The sequence below is a fragment of the Oncorhynchus gorbuscha genome, linkage group LG13 (assembly GCF_021184085.1).
Source record: "Oncorhynchus gorbuscha isolate QuinsamMale2020 ecotype Even-year linkage group LG13, OgorEven_v1.0, whole genome shotgun sequence".
Taxonomy (NCBI): domain Eukaryota; kingdom Metazoa; phylum Chordata; class Actinopteri; order Salmoniformes; family Salmonidae; genus Oncorhynchus; species Oncorhynchus gorbuscha.
This window is the reverse complement of record NC_060185.1, coordinates 38580006-38601647: the sequence shown is the minus strand read 5'-3', so window position 1 is coordinate 38601647 and position 21642 is coordinate 38580006. Positions and strand designations below refer to the sequence as shown.

General features: G+C 40.9%; 2 protein-coding genes across 2 annotated transcripts; both read right to left on the bottom strand.

Moving 5' to 3' along the window:
• Positions 1 to 3558: 3558 nt before the first annotated feature.
• LOC123992305 (olfactory receptor 11A1-like) lies at positions 3559 to 4509 on the bottom strand. Its single transcript, XM_046293462.1, has one exon. It carries the CDS (start codon positions 4507 to 4509, stop codon positions 3559 to 3561), a length of 951 nt encoding a protein of 316 aa, XP_046149418.1.
• Positions 4510 to 12799: 8290 nt separating this feature from the next.
• On the bottom strand, positions 12800 to 13750 carry LOC123992304 (olfactory receptor 11A1-like). Its single transcript, XM_046293461.1, has one exon. The coding sequence runs from the start codon at positions 13748 to 13750 to the stop codon at positions 12800 to 12802; it is 951 nt and encodes a 316-aa protein (XP_046149417.1).
• Between the last annotated feature and the right edge of the window lie 7892 nt (positions 13751 to 21642).

Sequence of the window (21642 nt, the reverse complement as noted above, 5' to 3'; positions counted from 1 at the left end):
AGCGTGCATGAGCCCGGCCCGCCACAAGGAGTCGCTAGAGTGCAATGGGACAAGGACATCCTAGCCGGCCAAATCCTCCCCTAGCCCGGACGACGCTGGGCTAATTGAGACCTCATGGGTCTCCCAGTTGTGGCTGGCACAGCCCGGGACACAGCCCGGGATTGAACCTGGATCTGTAGTGACGCCTCTAACACTGAGATGTAATGCCTTAGATCACTTTGCCACTCGGGAGGCCCTGGGTATATATGATTAATTAAGTCCAAAAATGTATATAGCAACAGGCTGTGTTAGTGGCCTATGATTCTGTTATAACAATGTATGTGTGTGGACTCTGGCCTGGCTCTCTACACTGTAGAAGAACTATGCAACATCACCAATGGGCTGGACAGGCAACAATAGCAGATATCTTATTCATGTGCACCATGTACAATAAAAACATGGTTCAGTGAAACCTCTGACAAAGGGACAGTTTCCTGACCCCAGATTAAGTATAGTCCTGATACCACTGACAGGTATCTGGGTATTGTTGAGGGGCTACCTTGTTAGCTTCAGTCTGAATGAGGGTGCAACACAAACGTCTGAGAAGAGGTCATCGTTGGAAGCCTGGCCCCAGATATGTTTGGACTATCATTCCAACTCCTTGTCATGTATGGAATGACAAGGAGTGTAATGTTAGCACAAGCAATCTGGTACCCAGGCTACATAGTTAGTCCTCTGTAGTTTTTCCTGGACATGTGATCTAACCAGGGAAAATAGAGGAGCCTAGTCCCAGCTGTAGTGTAAAATCTAGGCCCAGAACTTTTCCTGCTCAGGTAAAAGTGAGGACCCTTATTGTCACTCTGGGCTTCCTTAGGCAGGAGAGAATATAGTAGACGGTTGCTGTCAATCAATGATTGATGGGTTTTCTGTGTCCTTTGGTTTTTGGTAGTGCTCTCGTTGACCACTTAATGACATCCAATCCGGATGTTCACACAATATTTTGGTGTGTCCGCTTGTAACCTGACACCATCCCATGTAACCAAGCCCCACACACACTCACCCAAGGGGAAAGACAGAGGGAGAGAAAGATTTATTTAATTGAAGGACAATTACATTTTCCTTCAAAAGTTTTATTTTCTACAAAACCTTTAGTACAGACATTTAAACAATTATTAAAGTTTACTCTGCAAGTTTACTAAAGTTTACTAATATTAAACTCTGATACTAATGTTTATTACTAAACCTCTATATAGATCATACATGTTATTATTACACAATACTACACATTACTACCCAATATATGTTTATATTTATTTTTTGGAAAGTGTTTTATCTTCATTCCTTGTAAAATAGTTTCATGAGCATGGCCCTTGTCTCCTTGTAACCTCCCACAAGTTTTCTGTGGTTTATCTCTCGAGGTTTCTTCTCGCTCATGGTGTTCACAGGACAAAGCTAACACCATGCCCAAACCGGACGCGCGTGTGCATCCGCGTGCGCCATTGTGCCCAAATTGATTTTGTTACCCCACCCCAAACGTGATCACGACAAGCAGGTTGAAATATCAAAACAAACTCTGAACCAATTATATTAATTTGGGGATAGGGATGCCCCTTAATTTGGGGATCGAAAAGCATGAAACATTTATGGCAATTTGGCTAGCTTGCAGTTGTTAGCTAATTTGTCCTATTTAGACAGCTATCTTGCTGTTGCTAGCTAATTTGTCCTATTTAGACAGCTATCTTGCTGTTGCTAGCTAATTTGTCCTGAGCTATACATATTGAGTTGTTATTTTATCTGAAATGCTCAAGGTCCTCTAATCCAACAATTAATCTACACATACAACGGTCAACTGAATTGTTTCTAGTCATCTCTCCTCCTTCCAGGCTTTCCAGAAATGACTTTTTCCTGTTCATTCTATAATGGGTCACAAGCTCACTACACAGCAGTTCCACAAGCTCACTACACAGCAGTTCCACAAGCTCACTACACAGCAGTTCCACAAGCTCACTACACAGCAGTTCCACAAGCTCACTACACAGCAGTTCCACAAGTTCACTACACAGCAGTTCCACAAGCTCACTACACAGCAGTTCCACAAGTTCACTACACAGCAGTTCCACAAGCTCACTACACAGCAGTTCCACAAGCTCACTACACAGCAGTTCCACAAGTTCACTATAAAACTTCCCAACTGTTTGAACTGTTCAAAAGTTAAAACTCAGGCCTCCCCGGAAAATAATTCTGACATATTTGACTTCAAACACATTTCTTTAAGTTCAACAAGGTCACTACACATCAATCACCAGGCCATTACTTTAGACTTCAACATGTGTTTTACTTCAAAGAAATAGGTGCACTATCAAGTTACATAATGACACACTAAATATCGTGACCATGGAGAGGATGTCATTAAGAGATCAACGAGAGGACAATCAAAGGACAGCAACCGTCTACTATATTCTCTCAAGTACACTCTCAGGTCCTACCCTCCCAGAGGGGATGACAGAAGGTGTGTCCCCCAAGTTGCACCCTACTCCCTTTATCAGAGGTATTATATACTTACCATATGAGCTCCGGAGCGTGCTGGTCTTCTGTTCTACCTGAGAATTAATTGCACTCACCTGGTGTTGCAGGTCTAAATCAGTCCCTGATTAGAGGGGAACAACGAAAAAAGCAGTGGAAGTGGCTTCAAGGTCCAGAGTTGAATAGGGTACCGTTTGGGATACAGTCAAGACCAGCCGTGCCTCTACAGGAGCCCCTCAGGTCTCTACAGGTTACTAGCTGCATTAATTGGTTCCCAGGGAACGAGGCAGTACAGTGGACTAACGACCTGTTACCTAATGACTCAATTAAAATGTTTTTTTTACGGTCTTATTATTGGCATCTGCTTTCCCAATGGTAGTGTGGATGGAGTACATTAACCAATGTGTTTAATACATACATCCTCAAGAGCCTTATTGGATTATTACATTCTGTAGGTCAAACATATCTCACAGTGACCCCGGAAAAACAAGATGCCATATTTCAATAAAGGTATCTGGTCCAGAAAGAATATAGTTGGTTTTCATGCTGAAGTATTTCCCTAGATTTCTCTCCCAAAATGTACCCACTGAGCCCATGTTCCATTAGTGATGGACCTAATGGTGGGCTATAAGGGGGGTTTACCTTTTACACATTTACATCCATTTATTCACTGTTGATGATTGATCCAGACAGTTTTGCATATCCAGATTTATTTGGCTGCGTTTACACAGGCAGTCTAATTCTGATCATTTGCCAATAATGTGTCTTTTGACCAACCAGATCAGATCATATGCCAATAACAAAGATCAGAATTGGGCTTGCTATGTAAAAGCAGCCTTACATACTTACATTTAAGTAAGGAATTCAAAGTCATTAACTTCTTCTTCTTTATTTTTTGTATATGACATTATTTCGTAAATTAGCAAATGTTTTACACATCTGATTTGCCATCCTCTGCCTAATTCATTATAGCGACAAGCCTATCAGTAACAAAACACAAGTCAACATCACAAAAATCTAACAATCAGGACAGAAAAGGTCACACTAATGTCTAGCTTATGTTTTAGGGTACAGACCTACAGGTAGTATGTTATTACAAGCCTGTCTGATTTTAGCCATCCTAACTCCATACACAATAGGATTTAAAAGTGGCTGGCACATCAGATAGTACACTGATAAAATAGTGTGAAGTACAGTTGGAACATTTCTCATAGGGCTATCAAATCTACTCTGGAGCAGAGTTAAGAAACAGCCGAAAGAGAAGTTGAGCAGCGAGGCCAGATGAGGAGAACAGGTGCTGAAAGCTTTCTGTCTGGTCTCGATGGAAGATTTCAAACAAATGGACAGAATCTTAATATAAGACAACACAATAGTAATTAAAGGGACAGTGACAGACAAAACAATACCACAGAGTCCATAGATCTTATTAACTGTCGTGTCTGAAGTTGAACAGGCAAGTTTAACTACCAGGTAGTTGTCACAATACACTTTGTCTATGACGTTTCCACACAATTGCAAACGAATAGTTAAAGACAGTTGTATGCTGAATTTTGCAAAAGAGTACAACCATATTACACAAATTAAAATACACACCCTGTTGGGTGTCATGATGACGTTATACTGTAGTGGATAACATATAGCAAGGTACCTGTCATAGGACATCGCTGCTAAATTGCTGAATTCAATAGATCCATATGTGTACAAGACAAATATCTGTAGGTAACAGCACACAGTGGAAACTGTATGGTCATCTGAAACCAAATGAGTCATGAGAGCAGGAAACAAACCAGTGCTACCATACAAGTCATTTACAAACAAACTGCACAGAAACAGATACAAGGGTTCATGAAGGCTTCTCTCCATACATATAACCACAATAAGCACTGTGTTCGCAAAAACTATGGAGACGTATAAGACAGTTAATATAATGAAATACAAGTACTTTAAGTGTCCAATGTCACTATATCCAGCTAGGATAAATGACGTGAGTTGTGTTGAGTTCATCATTTTCCCAATAGTATAGAAGTATTTGTAGATATATTTAGTTCACAAGTGAAGGAAAACAGTGTCTATCAGGTGAAATTATGAATCTCTTATTGATTCAACATTTCTTCATTCTTAGAATTGCCATCAATTATCAACTCTTTGCATTATTGCCACAGTGTTACTATTCAACGTTATTACCCCCATAGGCATCATCATGGAAAAACATTGTCACCTGTGGCTGTGATGGACACGGAGTAGAACATAAAGCAAACATCATTCATCTCTACTGTAGTTCAATAATATTCATATTTTGAATAACAAACGCAATTGACACAGTTACAGTTTACTGGTCTTTGCTTTACTGTTACACTTACAAACACTGCAGTCATAGTGTTGAATGAAACAGGATGCTAGTCATGCAGAGCTGTGGTGTGGTAATGCTCCTCATCATAAGTCACATACATTTTACCATTAGAGGGTTCAATCCCTGTCCACCTTTCTCACTGATTCTCCCACTTGCCTGTCTCCTCCTCTAATTCCCTTACTGTCTGAATGAAGAGTCAAACCATCAATAAAGATACGTACATATATATCTTCAAAACAGGATTTAAGTCCAGATCACCTGGTATCTTTCTCCAGACTGCCGTTGTGTGGACATAGATCTACTGTATGTTCTGTGTCAGTGGACTATTCCACACTAAACTACTGTCACATCACTGACCTTTTATACCTTTTAAAGGAAGAAAAAAACACAGTATACAGCAGTGTGTTTACTTGAACTCCAATGACACAAATAATGTAATTGTCATGGTGTGACTCTCAGTGTCCCATGGGTGGTTAGGTCAGTGCAGTGCCAGCTCAGCCAATAAGAAAAACAAGTAGCCTGCAAGATTTTCTCTCCTCTGCCAAATCCCGCTTAGGGCCCCCAAAAGGCAAGAGCCGGCCCTGGACCAGGTTGTGTTGCAAGGTCCATCCTCATTTTAATTTAATCTGGATCAGTTAAATTGATAATAGAGTGTGTGTGAGTGTATGTGTGTGTGTGTGTGTGTGTGTTAGTGATGTGCGGGTTGACTCATTCCCTGTGGTTATATCAGTGGGACAGGGGGGTTTAAAGTGAGGAAATAGAAAACAATAGCCTACCTTAAAACATGTATAATTCCTGTGCAATTTATATCTATCTATAGGTGATATTGAGTTCATCCCAATTTCCATTTGATCTGGAGCAGTTATATCGATAATAGAGAGAGAGAGTGTGTGTTTTAGTGATGCGCGGGTTGACTCATTAGCTTCAGTCCCTGCGGTTATATCTGCAAGGCAGACAGATGTAAAATGAGGAAATAGAAAACAATAGCCTACCTTAAAACATCAAAAATTTATCATTCCTGTGCAATTGGCTGTTAACTAACATGCTATTTGACATTCACAATTAACTTTGTGGTTGAAAGTATTTTCTCAAAGCCATACTGCCCCCACAAGACAAAGTTACACTTTAAACTTGATGAACTTGGTAACGATGCATGGCAGGTGAGCATTTTACATATAGAATGAAGTCTTTGTTGGAGGATCTTGCCATTCAAGGTTAGATCCCCCAGGGGTGGCTGAATACAGGTGAATTACTACAAAATGTGTAACTTAAACAAGAAACTCAATGCAGACAACTGGCAAACTTTTCCTTCCACTTTTATGTGATACTCTTGATGCAAAACAAACATGGTTGCAAAACAGATGTAGCTACCCATGGCATTGAAATAGAATAGTTCAAACTAGTTTGAGGTGTCTGTTAACAAATGTTGCATATGGAGCCAGATAGCTGCCAAAACATTGAACGTACATATCGTTAGGATGTAAATTGTTAAACTCGTAAGAAAAGCCATGTGTGAAACATGAAACGTAAACATGAAATTGAATCTGTGAACATACAAACACATATAATGAAAGTATATTTATAGTAAATTAATTTGAATTTGGTGCTCTGCAATTTCACTGGATGTTGGCCAGGTGGGACGGTAGCATCCCACACCCCCCCAGAGAGGTTAACCATAGCCTAAGGTTGGCATAAACCTATTCCCACACTTTAAAATAAGTCTGTTGCAGTGGTCTTAGTTAGTCACCCCATAGGCTATTCTCTTCATCACGTCACTGCTGCCCAGTTAAAGAACTTGTGATCTCCATGCAGCACCACAGCACCATGCGCCTTCGGAAATAACCCCTCAGCTTCAGAGGATGCAATGGTGGCCCTCTTCAAATCAAATCAAATCAAATGTATTTGTCACATACACATGGTTAGCAGATGTTAATGCGAGTGTAGCGAAATGCTTGTGCTTCTAGTTCCGACAATGCAGTAATAACCAACGAGTAATCTAACTAACAATTCCAAAACTACTACCTTATACACACAAGTGTAAAGGGATAAAGAACATGTACATAAAGATGGTATCGAGTACAGTATTTACATATGAGATGAGTATGTAAACAAAGTGGCATAGTTTAAAGTGGCTAGTGATACAAGTATTACATAAAGATGCAGTAGATGATATAGAGTACAGTATATACGTATACATATGGGATGAATAATGTAGGGTATGTAAACATTATATTAAGTAGCATTGTTTAAAGTGGCTAGTGATATATTTTACATCAATTCCCATCAATTCCCATTATTAAAGTGGCTGGAGTTGAGTCAGTGTGTTGGCAGCAGCCACTCAATGTTAGTGGTGGCTGTTTAACAGTCTGGTGGCCTTTGATGCACCTGTACTGACTTCGCCTTCTGGATGATTATTTTCCTGACACCACACTCCGAGGGCCCTCACCTCTTCCCTGTAGGCCCTCTCGTCGTTGTTGGTAATCAAGCATACCACTGTTGTGTCATCCGCAAACTTGATGATTGAGTTGGAGGCGTGCGTGGCCACGCAGTCGTGGGTGAACAGGGAGTACAGGAGAGGGCTCAGAACGCACCCTTGTGGGGCCCCAGTGTTGAGGATCAGCGAGGTGGAGATGTTGTTACCTACATTCACCACCTGGGGGCGACCCGTCAGGAAGTCCAGTACCCAGTTGCACAGGGCGGGGTCGAGACCCAGGGTCTCAAGCTTGATGACGAGTTTGGAGGGTACTATGGTGTTAAATCCTGAGCTGTAGTCGATGAACAGCATTCTCACATAGGTATTCCTCTTGTCCAGATGGGCTAGTGTGTGGTTGAGATTGCATCGTCTGTGGACCTATTTGGGCGGTAAGCAAATTGGAGTGGGTCTAGGGTGTCAGGTAGGGTTGAGGTGATATGGTCCTTGACTAGTCTCCCAAAGCACTTCATGATGATGGAAGTGAGTGCTACGGGGCGGTAGTCGTTTAGCTCAGTTACCTTAGCTTTCTTGGGAACAGGAACAATGGTGGCCCTCTTGCAGCATGTGGGAACAGCAGACTGGGATAAGGATTGATTGAATATTTCCGTAAACACACCAGCCAGCTGGTCTGTGCATGCTCTGAGGGCGCAGCTGGGGATGCGTGTCAGTGGGACTGTATTGTCCTCAAAGCGGGCAAACAAGTTATTTAGTCTGCCTGGGAGCAAGACATCCTGGTCCGTGACTGGGCTGGTTTTCTTTTTGTAATCCGTGATTGACTGTAGACCCTGCCACATACGTCTCGTGTCTGAGCCGTTGAATTGCGACTCTACCTTGTCTCTATACTGATGCTTCGCTTGTTTGATTGCCTTGTGGAGGAAATAGCTACGCTCTTTGTATTCGGTCTTGTTTCCAGTCACCTTGCCATGACTGATTATAAGCAGTGGCTCGCGCTTTCAGTTTTGCGCTGCCATCAATCCACGGTTTCTGGTTGGGGAAGGTTTTAATAGTCACTGTGGGTACAACATCACCGATGCACTTGCTAATTAACTCGCTCACCGAATCAGCATATACTGTACATCAATGTTGTTGTCTGAGGCTATCTGGAACATATTCCAGTCCACGTGATCGAAGCAATCTTGAATCTGATTGGTCAGACCAGCATTGAACAGACCAGAGCATGGCGGTTCCTGTTTTAGTTTCTGTCTATAGGCTGGGAGCAACAAAATGGAGTCGTGGTCAGATTTGTCGAAAGGAGGGCAGGGGAGGTCTTTGTATGCGTCGCGGAAGTTAGAGTAGCAATGATCCAGAATGCTGCCAGCCAAGGTCGCATATTCGATATGCTGATAAAATTTTAGGGAGTCTTGATTTCAGATTAGCTTTGTTAAAATCCCCAACAATAAATGTAGCCTCAGGATATGTGGTTTCCAGTTTATATAGAGTCCAATGAAGTTCTTTCAGGTGTCTGCTTAGGGGGGATATACACGGCTGTGATTATAATCGAAGAGAATTCTCTTAATCAAGATAATCAAGTCGGCATTTGATTGTAAGGAATTCTAGGTCAGGAGAGCAAAAGGACTTGAGTTCCTGTATGTTGTTATGATCACACCATGACTAGTTAATCATATGGCATACAACTCGTCCTTCTTCTTACCAGAGAGATCATTTGTTTCTGTCGGCTTGATACGCGAAGAAAGCGGGTGGCTGTACTGACTCTGATAACATATCCCGAGTGAGGCATGTTTCTGTGAAACAGAGAATGTTACAATCTCTGATGTCTCTCTGGAAGGCAACCCTTGCTCAAATTTCATCTACCTTGTTGTCAAGAGACTGGACATTGGCGAGAAGTATACTCAGGAGTAGTGAGCGATGTGCCCGTCTACAGAGCCTGACCAGAAAACCACTCCATCTGCCCCTTCTGCGTCACTGTTCTTTTGGGTCGCCTACTGGGATCTGATCCATTGTCCTAGGTGATGGTCCAAACAGAGAATCCGCTTCGGGAAAGTCTTATTCCTGTAATGTTGGTAAGTTGATGTTGCTCTTATATCCAATAGTTCTTCCTGGCTGTATGTAATAAGACTTAAGATTTCCTGGGGTAACAATGTAAGAAATAATACAAAATACTGCATAGTTTCCTATGAACGCGAAAAGAGGCGACCATTTCTGTCTGCGCCATCTTCAATAGGGCTGCTGTCGGCGCCATCTTCAGATCGGGCTGCTGTTCTCATACCAGACTGAATTTAATAAAAAAATCTAATAGGGTCCCAAAATATTGGGACTTTACATTTAAGAGTTTAGGAATCAATGGGTATACAGTATTAATTTAATTGAAAAAAATGGATGTCATTTGTTAGTGGCCTATGATCCTGTTAAAACAATGTATGTGTGGGGACTAAAATGTAGAAGTAGTATGTGAACTCACCAATAGGCTGGGAAGGCAACAATATCAGCAGAGGTGGGACCAAGTCATTGTTTTACAAGTCACAAGTAAGCCTCAAGTCTTAGCACTGAAGTCCCAAGTCAAGTTCCAAGTTAAGACAGGCAAATCCGAGTCAAGTCTCAAGTCAAGACCATCAGGTATCAAGTCAAGTCTCAAGTCCTAAACTTTGAGTTTCGAGTCCTAAACAAGTCATTTGTGCTCTTCACCAAATGTAATACCATTTCATATTTTTAACAAGTGTAATAGTTAGTATATTACATTTACACAAATCAAGGATGCTTTTAAAAAAATATATATTTATTACTTTCCAAATAATGATTATATTTCCATGGAAATACATGGATATCCATGAGAAAGACCCCCCCCCCCAATAGAGGTTGAGGTGCAATCGGGCGCAATCGGGCGATGTGAGCCTGTGCACAATCGCCCAACCTTAACACACACACTTACACACACACTTACACACTTACACACACACACACACACACACACACACACACACACACACACACACACACACACACACACACACACACACACACACACACACACACACACACACACACACACACACACACACACACACACACACACACACACACACACACACACACTCTCTCTACAGTAGGCTAAAGTATGTCAATGGTAGTAACATCAGGAAGGATTTAGGCTACCAACTGCCTAGTCAGCTCTAGCTCAAACTTGAGTGCAATGATCATGTTCCCGCACTGACTGACTATATGGAGGCTCATTGATTTACCGTTACGTTAGCCTAAATGATACACTAGTAAAGTAATAAGATATATAGCTGTCGGCTATACTAGCCACTAATTACCGTTCTTCGTGTAGCTTCAAATGTCGAACAAAGTTGGAAATTGTTGCGCCTCCGTCTGTAATTTTCTTCCCGCATGTTTTGCAAGTTGCAATCTGTTTTTTGTTGATACAGCATCGTCTTTATATCCAAAAATAATAATTTTGCGTATCATCTTTCCAAGGGCTCCATCTGAATTCACCCGCCGACGTTCCTCTGCACTGTCACGCACAACTTTTTCTCAGCTGACACAATTTGATTGGCTGCTGTCCAATTGTAACTGTAATCCGTTAAATGAAGAGTTGATGCCCTGCACACTTTTTTTCATAGTATAATTTTTTATATTTGGGCTTGGGGAGGGTATCAAGTCAGGTCGAGTCATAAGGCTCAAGTCCAAGTCAAGTCACGAGTTATTGGTGTTAAAGTCAAAATCGAGTTGCAAGTCATCATATTTGTGACTTGATTCTGACTCGAGTCCAAGTCATGTGACTCGAGTCCACACCTCTGAATATCAGATCTCTTATTTATGTGCACCATGTACAATGAATACACAGTTTAGTGGGGTGGCAGGTAGCATAGTGGTTAGAGCACTATGCTGGATCAAATCCCCGAGCTGACAAGGTAAAAATCTATCCTTCTGAACAAGGCAGTTTACCCACCCGGTAGGCTGTTATTTTAAGTAAGAATTTGTTCTTAACTGACTTGCCTAGGTAAATGGATGTTCAATTAAAAAAAAAAAAAGTTAAACTAATTGAAAGCCTCTGACAAAGGAATGGTTTCCCGGACCCAGATTAAGTATAGTCCTGGACCAACCACTGGCAGATATTGTTGACAGGCTACCTTGGTAGCTTCATTCTGAATGAGGGTGTAACACAACAGTCTGAGGAGAGGTCATTGTTAGTAGCCTGGCCCCGATCTGTTTGTGCTATCGTTCCAACTCCTTGTCATGTATGGAATGACAAGGAGCAGAATGTTAGCACAAACAGACTAGGACCCAGGCTATGTAGTTAGGGCTCTGTTGTTTTTCCTGACCATATGATCTAACCAGGGAAAACAGAGAATAACTCAGGACGCCAAGTCTTAGCTATAGTCTAAAACCTAGGCCCAGAGCTTTTTCTGTTCAGGTAAAAGTGAGGGCCCTTATTTTCTCTCGGGGCTTCCTTAGGCCTACAGTACACTCCCCCCCAAAATGGCATCCTATTCCCTATACCAGGGCTATTAAACTCTTACCCTACGAAGTCTGGGTCCTGCTGCTTTTCTTTTCTGTTCTACAGGACCTGATAATTAGTCCCTGATTAGAGGGGAACAATGAAAAAAAGCAGTGGATGTGGCTCCGGGGTCCAGAGTTGAATAGGGTACCATTTGGGATACAGTCAAGACCAGCTGTGCCTCTACAGGAGCCCCTCAGGTCTCTACAGGTTACTAGCTGCATTAATTGGTTCCCAGGGAACGAGGTGATAGAGTGGACTAATGACCTGGTACCTAATGACTCAATAAACATGTTTCTTACAGTTTTATTATTGGCTTCTGCTTTCCCCGTGGTAAAGTGTGGATGGAGTACATTAACCAACGTGTCTTATTGGATTGTTACATTCTGTAGGTCAAACATATCTCACTGTGACCCAGGAAAAACAAGATACTTTTTATCTCAGTAAAGGTATCTGGTCCAGACAGAATATAGTTTGTTTTCATACTAAAGTATTTCCGAAGATTTCTCTCTGAAAATGTCAAACAATCATGTACCCACTGAGCCCATGTTCCATTAGTGATGGACCTAATGGTGGGCTATAAGGTGGGCTTACCTTTTACACATTTACATCCATTTATTCACTGTTGTTGATTGATCCAGACAGTTTTGCATATCTTGATTTATTTGTGTTTACACAAAGATTTTATGTGTTTACACAGGTGGTCTAATTCTGATAATTTGCCAATAATTTGTCTTTTGACCAACCAGATCAGATATTTTGCCAATAATAAAGATCAGAATTGGACTTGCTTTGTGAATGCAGCCTAAGAAACTTCAATTTAAGAGAGAAATTCAAAGTCATGAACTTCTCCTGTTTATATTAGATTTATATGACAATATTTCAGAGATTAGCAAATGTTTTACATTTACCATCCTCACCCCCATTCATTATTGCGACTAGCCTAAGTAACAAAACACAAGTCAACATCACAAATATCGAACAATCAGGACGGAAAAGGACACACGAAATGCTTAGCTTATGTTTTAGGGTACAGACCTACAGGTAGTATGTTATTACAAGCCTGTCTGATTTTAGCCATCCTAACTCCATACACAATAGGATTTAAAAGTGGCTGGCACATCAGATAGTACACTGATAAAATAGTGTGAAGTACAGTTGGAACATTTCTCATAGGGCTATCAAATCTACTCTGGAGCAGAGTTAAGAAACAGCCGAAAGAGAAGTTGAGCAGCGAGGCCAGATGAGGAGAACAGGTGCTGAAAGCTTTCTGTCTGGTCTCCATGGAAGATTTCAAACAAATGGTCAGAATCTTAATATAAGAGAACACAATAGTAATTAAAGGGACAGCGACAGTCAAAACAATACCACAGAGTCCAGAGATGTTATTAACTGTCGTGTCTGAAGTTGAACAGGCAAGTTTAACTACCAGGTAGTTGTCACAATACACTTTGTCTATGACGTTTCCACACAATCGCAAACGAATAGTTAAAGACAGTTGTATGGTGAATTTTACAAAAGAGTACAACCATATTACACAAATTAAAATACACACCCTGTTGGGTGTCATGATGACGTTATACTGTAGTGGATAACATATAGCAAGGTACCTGTCGTAGGACATGACTGCTAAATTGATGAATTCAGTAGATCCATATGTGTACAAGACAAATATCTGTAGGTAACAGCACACAGTGGAAACTGTATGGTCATCTGAAACCAAATGAGTCATGAGAGCAGGAAACAAACCAGTGCTACCATACAAGTCATTTACAAACAAACTGCACAGAAACAGATACAAGGGTTCATGAAGGCTTCTCTCCATACATATAACCACAATAAGCACTGTGTTCGCAAAAACTATGGAGACGTATAAGACAGTTAATATAATGAAATACAAGTACTTTAAGTGTCCAATGTCACTATATCCAGCTAGGATAAATGATGTGAGTTGTGTTGAGTTCATCATTTTCCCAATAGTATAGAAGTATTTCTAGATATATTTAGTTCACAAGTGAAGGAAAATAGTGTCTATCAGGTGAAACAATCTATCTCTTATTGACATCTCATAATTGCTTCATTCTTATAATTACCACTGATTATCAAGATTCATTGCATCATTGCCACAGCATTACTCTTCAAAGGGATTCCATGGAAAAACATTGTTACCTGTGGTTGTAATGGACATTGAGTAGAACATACGGCAAACGTCATTCATCGTGTAAGTTCAATAATATTCATATTTTGAATAACAAATACAATTGACACACTCTCAGCTTACAATTTTTTGCTTTACTGATAAACTTACATACACTCCAACTATAATGTGTGAATGAAACAGGATGCTGGTCTTGCAGAGCTGTGGTGCGGTAATTCTTCCTGGCATAAGTCACATAAAACTCACCAGAGACCAGGATTCAATCCCTGTGCCCACCTTTCTCACTGATTCTCCCACTTGCCTGTCTCCTCCTCTAATTCCCTTACTGTCTGAATGAAGAGTCAAACCATCAATAAAGATACGTACATATATATCTTCAAAACAGGATGTAAGTCTAGATCACCTGGTATCTTTCTCCAGACTGCCGTTGTGTGGACATAGATCTACTGTATGTTCTGTGTCAGTGGACTATTCCACACTAAACTACTGTCACATCACTGACCTTTTATACCTTTTAAAGGAAGAAAAAAACACAGTATACAGCAGTGTGTTTACTTGAACTCCAATGACACAAATAATGTAATTGTCATGGTGTGACTCAGTGTCCCATGGGTGGTTAGGTCAGTGCAGTGCCAGCTCAGCCAATAAGAAAAACAAGTAGCCTGCAAGATTTTCTCTCCTCTGCCAAATCCCGCTTAGGGCCCCCAAAAGGCAAGAGCCGGCCCTGGACCAGGTTGTGTTGCAAGGTCCATCCTCATTTTCATTTAATCTGGATCAGTTAAATTGATAATAGAGTGTGTGTGAGTGTATGTGTGTGTGTGTGTGTGTGTGTGTGTGTGTGTGTGTGTGTGTGTGTGTGTGTGTGTGTGTGTGTGTGTGTGTGTGTGTGTGTGTGTGTGTGTGTGTGTGTGTGTGTGTGTGTGTGTGTGTGTGTGTGTGTGTGTGTGTGTGTGTGTGTGTGTGTGTGTGTGTGTGTGTGTGTGTTAGTGATGTGCGGGTTGACTCATTCATTCCCTGTGGTTATATCAGTGGGACAAGCGGGTTTAAAGTGAGGAAATAGAAATCAATAGCCTACCTTAAAACATTAAAACATGTATAATTCCTGTGCAATTTATATCTATCTATAGGTGACATTGAGGTTTTTCATTCCTTATTTTAGGCTATATCGCATGTATGTAAGCCTAAGCTTTAGGGCCAAACATTAGGCACACCAAATAGCCTACATGCCAATCACCAAATGCTTTTGGGAACGGGCAGAGAAAGTAAAGAGAACATAAAGAGAAGTGAGGGCCAGAAAAGTAATGTTTGGGAAATATTTGGTGAAGTGGTAAAATAGGATTATAGCAGTGTTAGCTATGTTATGTGTAAGTATTGTGAGGTGATATACAAATTTGACAGTCACAAGATGGGGAATTGTAGCCTACTGTTCAGATGGGTTAAATGAAAACTGGAATCTATTACCTCTCACATAGCCTTAATATTAACTCAACCCTTGTGTGGTTTTCGGGTCTGTGGGACCCATTTTAAATGTTTACTAAAATTTAAAAAAAGAAACATTTCATCCTGATACTCACTGGCCTTGGCTCATTTTCTGCGAAGAACATGTCAAATAACACATTTACATTGAGTGTACACTGTGCACCCTCCGACACATTTATGTTGCATATGTGGTGTCCGGGTCCACCCGAGGGTAATAAAAGTGTGGGAAAGTATGTGTGTAGGTGAAAACAAGTAAAAATTCAACAAAAAGGTTTGCTGTGTGCCTTCACTCTGTCTTCCTCCACCCTGGGCCTGCTGTTTCAACAAAGCACTTGTCTGTCTCCCTCCACTCTGGGCCTGCTGTTTCAACAAAGCACTTGTCTGTCTCCCTGCATGTCTGCCTGTCTCCCGCTTTTCTCCCACTCTTTACCCTTTGTAGTGTGTGAAACAACATTATTTCGATACGTTGTAAAAAAAAAAATCTGTATTCTCCCACACTCTACCCCAGCCGTGCAAATTGGGGGAGGGGCACAACAAATAAATAGATTTGCATGTGTGGCTCCTTACCACAATCAATCAGTATGGAAAAAATGATCTGTTCAGAGGGCCTGATAAAAAAAAATGTAGAGAAAGAAGTGAATGTGGAAGGAGTGTCTTCCCAAGGAATGAGCCTCCCTGCAAGGCTGCCAATGTCATAAAGATGCAACCAGGGCCGAAGCAGATGGCAGTTACTCATGTGAAGGACATAACGTATTTTTTTGAACTGTTCATCCCAGACACCATCCAAAAAAAATCATTCTGGGCTGAACTAATTTGGAGGGCGTGTTTTTGGAGAGAGATGGAAGGTGATGGACAAAACTAGGTTTCATGCATACTTTGGGGTTTGCATCCATCAGTAACACACTATGCCGCCAGGGACTCAAATCCTGCAGTGCCAGACGTGTCCCCCTGCTTAAGACAGTACATGTCCAGGCCCGTCTGAAGTTTGCTAGAGAGCATTTGGATGATCCAGAAGAAGATTGGGAGAATGTCATATGTTCAGATGAAACCAAAATATAACTTTTTGGTAAAAACTCGTCATGATTGGAGGACAAAGAATGCTGAGATCCATCCAAAGAACACCATACCTACTGTGAAGCATGGGGGTGGAAACATCATGCTTTGGGGCTGTTTTTCTGCAAAGGGACCAGGACGACTGATCCGTGTAAAGGAAAGAATGAATGGGCCATGTATCGTGAGATTTTGAGTGAAAACCTCCTTCCATCAGCAAGGGCATTGAAGGTAAAACGTGGCTGGGACTTTCAGCATGACAATGATCCCAAACACACCGCCCGGGTAACGAAGGAGTGGCTTCGTAAGAAGCATTTCAAGGTCCTGGAGTGGCCTAGCCAGTCTCCAGATCTCAACCCCATATAAAATCTTTGGAGGGAGTTGAAAGTCCATGTTGCCCAGCAAAAAGCATCCAAAACATCACTGCTTTAGAGGAGATCTGCATGGAGGAATGGGCCAAAATACCAGCAACAGGGTGTGAAAACCTTGTGAAGACTTACAGAAAACGTTTGACCTCTGTCATTGCCAACAAAGGGTATATAACAAAGTATTGAGATACACTTTTGTTATTGACCAAATACTTATTTTCCAACATAATTTGCAAATAAATTCATTAAAAATCCTACAATGTGATTTTCTGGATTTCTTTTCTCATTTTGTCTGTCATAGTTGAAGTGTACCTATGATGAAAATTACAGGCCTCTCTCATCTTTTTAAGAGGGAGAACTTGCACAATTGGTGGCTGACTAAATACTTTTAGTCAGTCCACCAGGCCGTGCTGCTGCTCCAGTTTGAACTGTTCTGCCTGCGACTATGGAATCCTGACCTGTTCACCGGACGTGCTACCTGAACCCCTCATAGTCTGGTTCCTCTCTAGGTTTCTTCCTAGGTTTTGGCCTTTCTAGTGAGTTTTTCCTAGCCAACGTGCTTCAACGCCTGTATTGCTTGCTGTTTGGGATTTTAGGCTGGGTTTCTGTACAGCACTTGTACAAATTTGATTTGATTTGATTTGGTATGGCAACTGCTCTGCCTCCGACCGCAGGGCACTACAGAGGTTAGTGTGTAAGGCCCAGTACATCACTGGGGCCAAGCTTCCTGCCATCCAGGACCTCTATAAGGCCCAAAAAGTTGTCAAGACTCCAGCCACCCTAGTCATAGACTGTTCTCTCCGCTACCGGAGCGCCAAGTTTAGGTCCAAGAGGCTTCTAAACAGCTTCTACCCCCAAGCCATAAGACTCTTGAACATTTAATCAAATGGCTACCCAGACTATTTGCATTACCTAGTCCCCCCTTTACACTGCTGCTACTCTCTGTTTTTATCTATGCATAGTTACTTTAATAACTCTACCTACATGTATATATTACCTCAATTACCTCGACTAACCGGTGCCCCCGCACATTGACTCTGACCCGGTACCCCCCTTATATAGCCTCGCTATTGTTATTTTACTGCTGCTCTTTAATTACTTGTTACTTTTATTTATTTTTCTTATTTTTTCAAAGGTATTTTTATAGATTTTGTTTACTGCATTGTTTTGTTGTTTTGATTTGATTTGATTTTGATTACTCTCCCTTTATTTAGCCCTCAGTAGCCTCAGTCATAATGCAGTGTTGGTTTTGATCACGTTCCATACGCTTCTCCTGTTTTGTTAATCTGCCTTATTCTTATCATTAAACTCACCCTTTTCACCTGCTTCATGACTTCCAGCGAATACGTTACACCGCTGCCTGGAAAAATGTATTAGCTTGTATTTACTTTGAGCCACAATAATGTGTTTGTATTTTGTTCCATACAGGTCATTGGTCACATTTAATATTTCCCCAGCCATGTTAACTCTTCCACCACATTTGCTGGATTGGTTGAAGAGTGCAGAAGAGAACCTCCCCCAACAGCCTTTTTCACTCTCGTCAGGACCAGAATGAAAGAAACGCCACTCAGCCGTTTTTTTTATGCCTGCTACAGTTGAAGTCGGAAGTTTACATATACTTAGGCTGGAGTCATTAAAAATCGTTTTTCAACCACTCCACAAATTTCTTGTTTAACAAACTATAGTTTTGGTAAGTCGGTTAGGACAAATACTTTGTGCATGACACAAATCATTTTTCCAACAATTGTGTACAGACAGATTATTTCACTTTTATTCACTATCACAATTCCAGTGGGTCAGAAGTTTGCATACACTAAATTGACTGTGCCTTTAAACAGCTTGGAAAATTCCAGAAAATGATGTCATGGCTTTAGAAGCTTCTGATAGTCTAATTTACATAATTTGAGTCAATTGGAGGTGTACCTGTGGATGTATTTCAAGGCCTACCTTCAAACTCAGTGTCTATTTGCTTGACGTCATAGGAAAATCAAAAGAAAACAGCCAAGACCTCAGAAAAACCATTGTAGACCTCCACAAGTCTGGTTCATCCTTGGGAGCAATTTCCAAATGCCTGAAGTCTGGCATTTGGAAGTCTGGCACCACGTTCATCTGTACAAACAATAGTACGCAAGTATAAACACCATGACGCCACACCCGACATACCGCTCAGGAAGGAGACGTGTTCTGTCTTCTAGAGATGAACGGTTCTTTGGCGCGAAAAGTGCAAATCAATCCCAGAACAACAGCAAAGGACCTTGTGAAGATGCTGGAGGAAACAAGTACAAAAGTATCTATATCCAAAGTAAAACGAGTCCTATATCGACATAACCTGAAAGGCCGCTCAGCAAGGAAGAAACCACTGCTCCAAAACCGCCATAAAAAAGACAGACTTCGGTTTGCAACTGCACATGAGGACAAAGATCGCACTTTTTTGAGAAATATCCTCTGTTCTGATGAAACAAAAATAGAATTGTTTGGCCATAATGACCATTGTTATGTTTGGAGGAAAAAGGGGGAGGCTTGCTATCCGAAAAAACACCATCCCAACCGTGAAGCACGGGGCTGGCAACATCATGTTGTTTGGGTGCTTTGCTGCAGGAGGCACTGGTGCGCTTCACAAAATAGATGGCTTCATGAGGTAGGAAATGTATATTGATATATTGAAGCAGCATCTCAAGACATCAGTCAGAAAGTTAAAGCTTGGTCGCAAATGGGTCTTCCAAAAGGACAATGACCCCAAGCATACTTCCAAAGTTGTGGCAGAATGGCTTAAGGACAACAAAGACAAGGGATTGAAGTGGCCATCACAAAGCCCTGACCTCAATCCCATAGAACATTTGTGTGCAGAACTGAAAAAGTGTGTGCGAACAAGGAGGCCTACAAACCTGACTCAGTTACACCAGCTTATTGAGGGAAGCTTGTGGAACGCTACCCGAAACGTTTGACCCAAGTTAAACCATTCTTAGGCAATGCTACCAAATACTAATTGAGTGTATGTAAACTTCTGACCCAATGGGATTGTGATGAAAGAAATAAAAGCTGAAATAAATAATTCTCTCTACTATTATTCTAACATTTCACATTCTTAAAATAAAGTGGTGATGTCACACCCTGGCCATAGAGAGGCTTTTATTCTCTATTTTGGTTAGGCCAGGGTGTGACTAGGGTGGGCATTCTATGTTCCTTTTTCTATGTTTTTGTATTTCTTTGTTTTTGGCTGGGTATGGTTCTCAATCAGGGACAGCTGTCTATCGTTGTCTCTGATTGAGAACCATACTTAGGTAGCTCTTGCTCACATGGGTTTTGTGGGTAATTGTTTTCTGTTGAGTGTTTGTATTGAACTGTTTCGGTTTTGTTCGTTCACTGTTGTTTTTGTTGTTGTTGTATTTTCAGTGTTCTATTCCTATTAAACAATATGAACACGTACCACGCTGCACCTTGGTCCTCACCTTCTTCCCCCGACAGCCGTTACAGGTAATCCTAACTGACCTAAAACAGGGAATTTTTACTAGGAGTAAAAACTGAGTTCAAATGTATTTGGCAAAGGTGTATGTAAACTTCCGACTTCAACTGTACATTAGGTTAGGGTGACACAAATGAGAGAACACCTCACTCGGACCATTTTAGTCCCCATAGCAGAGCTGTTTAGACTAGTTTTCAAGTTATCTAGACAGGTTAGTGACTAACCGTTTTACTGTTTTGTATGTACAAACACTTCCAATTTGCAAAGACACGCACAAGAAAGACCTACACCAAAGCACACCTCCAATACACTAACCTCTTTGGCTGTTAACTAACATGCTATTTGACATTCACAAATAACTTTGTGGTGTAATTTATTTTCTCAAAGCCACACTGCCCCCACAAGACAAAGTTACACTTTCAAAATTGGTGAACTTTGTAACCATGCATGGCAGGTGAGCATTTTACATATAGAATTAAGTCGTTGATGGAGGATCTTGCCATTCAAGGTTAGATCCCCCAGGGGTGGCTGAATACAGGTGAATTACTACAAAATGTGTAACTTTAACAACAAACTCAACTGGCAACCTTTTTCTTGCACTTATGTGCTACTCTATTGTTGCAAAACAAACATAGCTATCCCTGCCACTGAAATAAAATGGTTGTGTAAAATGTAGATCTGTATAGTAGGATATATTTTGTCCTCCTAACCTAATAGAAAAATCATAACACTTCCACAGAGGGAAGGAACAGAAAAGCTACAATCTATGGTTGGCTAGTCAATATGTCAATCCAACTCAAAATGCAAATCATTTTACTCTGTCTATTTTGAGGTTAGTCCCTCATATTTGGAAGTTCCTCTGTTTCTGTTACTGCCTGAAGCTATACACGGTCTATAAGACAGTACAAATACATCCTTTTGAATTGTCAGAATGTTATTATAGACAATCATTTTGTCAGAATATGAATAGAGAATATATCTTCAAATTTGAGAAACAATTGTGTGGTGATTAAATTGAAGATTGAAGATATTTCTGTTCAGTATTCCTGTATCTTATTTATGCAATTTATATCACAAAAAAATGTGTAGGCTACATTCAACCATACTTTCTTGTTACATACATATTCTTGTTTTTGCATCAATGAAACAATGAATTGCCTTCAAATGCGATTGTGATGATCCATTTATTTTGAGAAATACACTAAGGAAGAGGCCTGCTTAAGAACAGAGATGCGTTATAACTCTACAACCCCTAAAATGTAAATGATTTTACAGTACTGTAACCACAAGCATTATTGACATCAGAGTATTTAGAATAAAGCACCCAGTGGGGGAAAATACAA

Excerpts from the sequence above, each read along its gene's own strand:
- LOC123992305 (XM_046293462.1), bottom strand. The coding sequence starts at position 4,509 with ATGATGAACTCAACACAACTCACGTCATTTATCCTAGCTGGATATAGT.
- LOC123992304 (XM_046293461.1), bottom strand. The coding sequence starts at position 13,750 with ATGATGAACTCAACACAACTCACATCATTTATCCTAGCTGGATATAGT.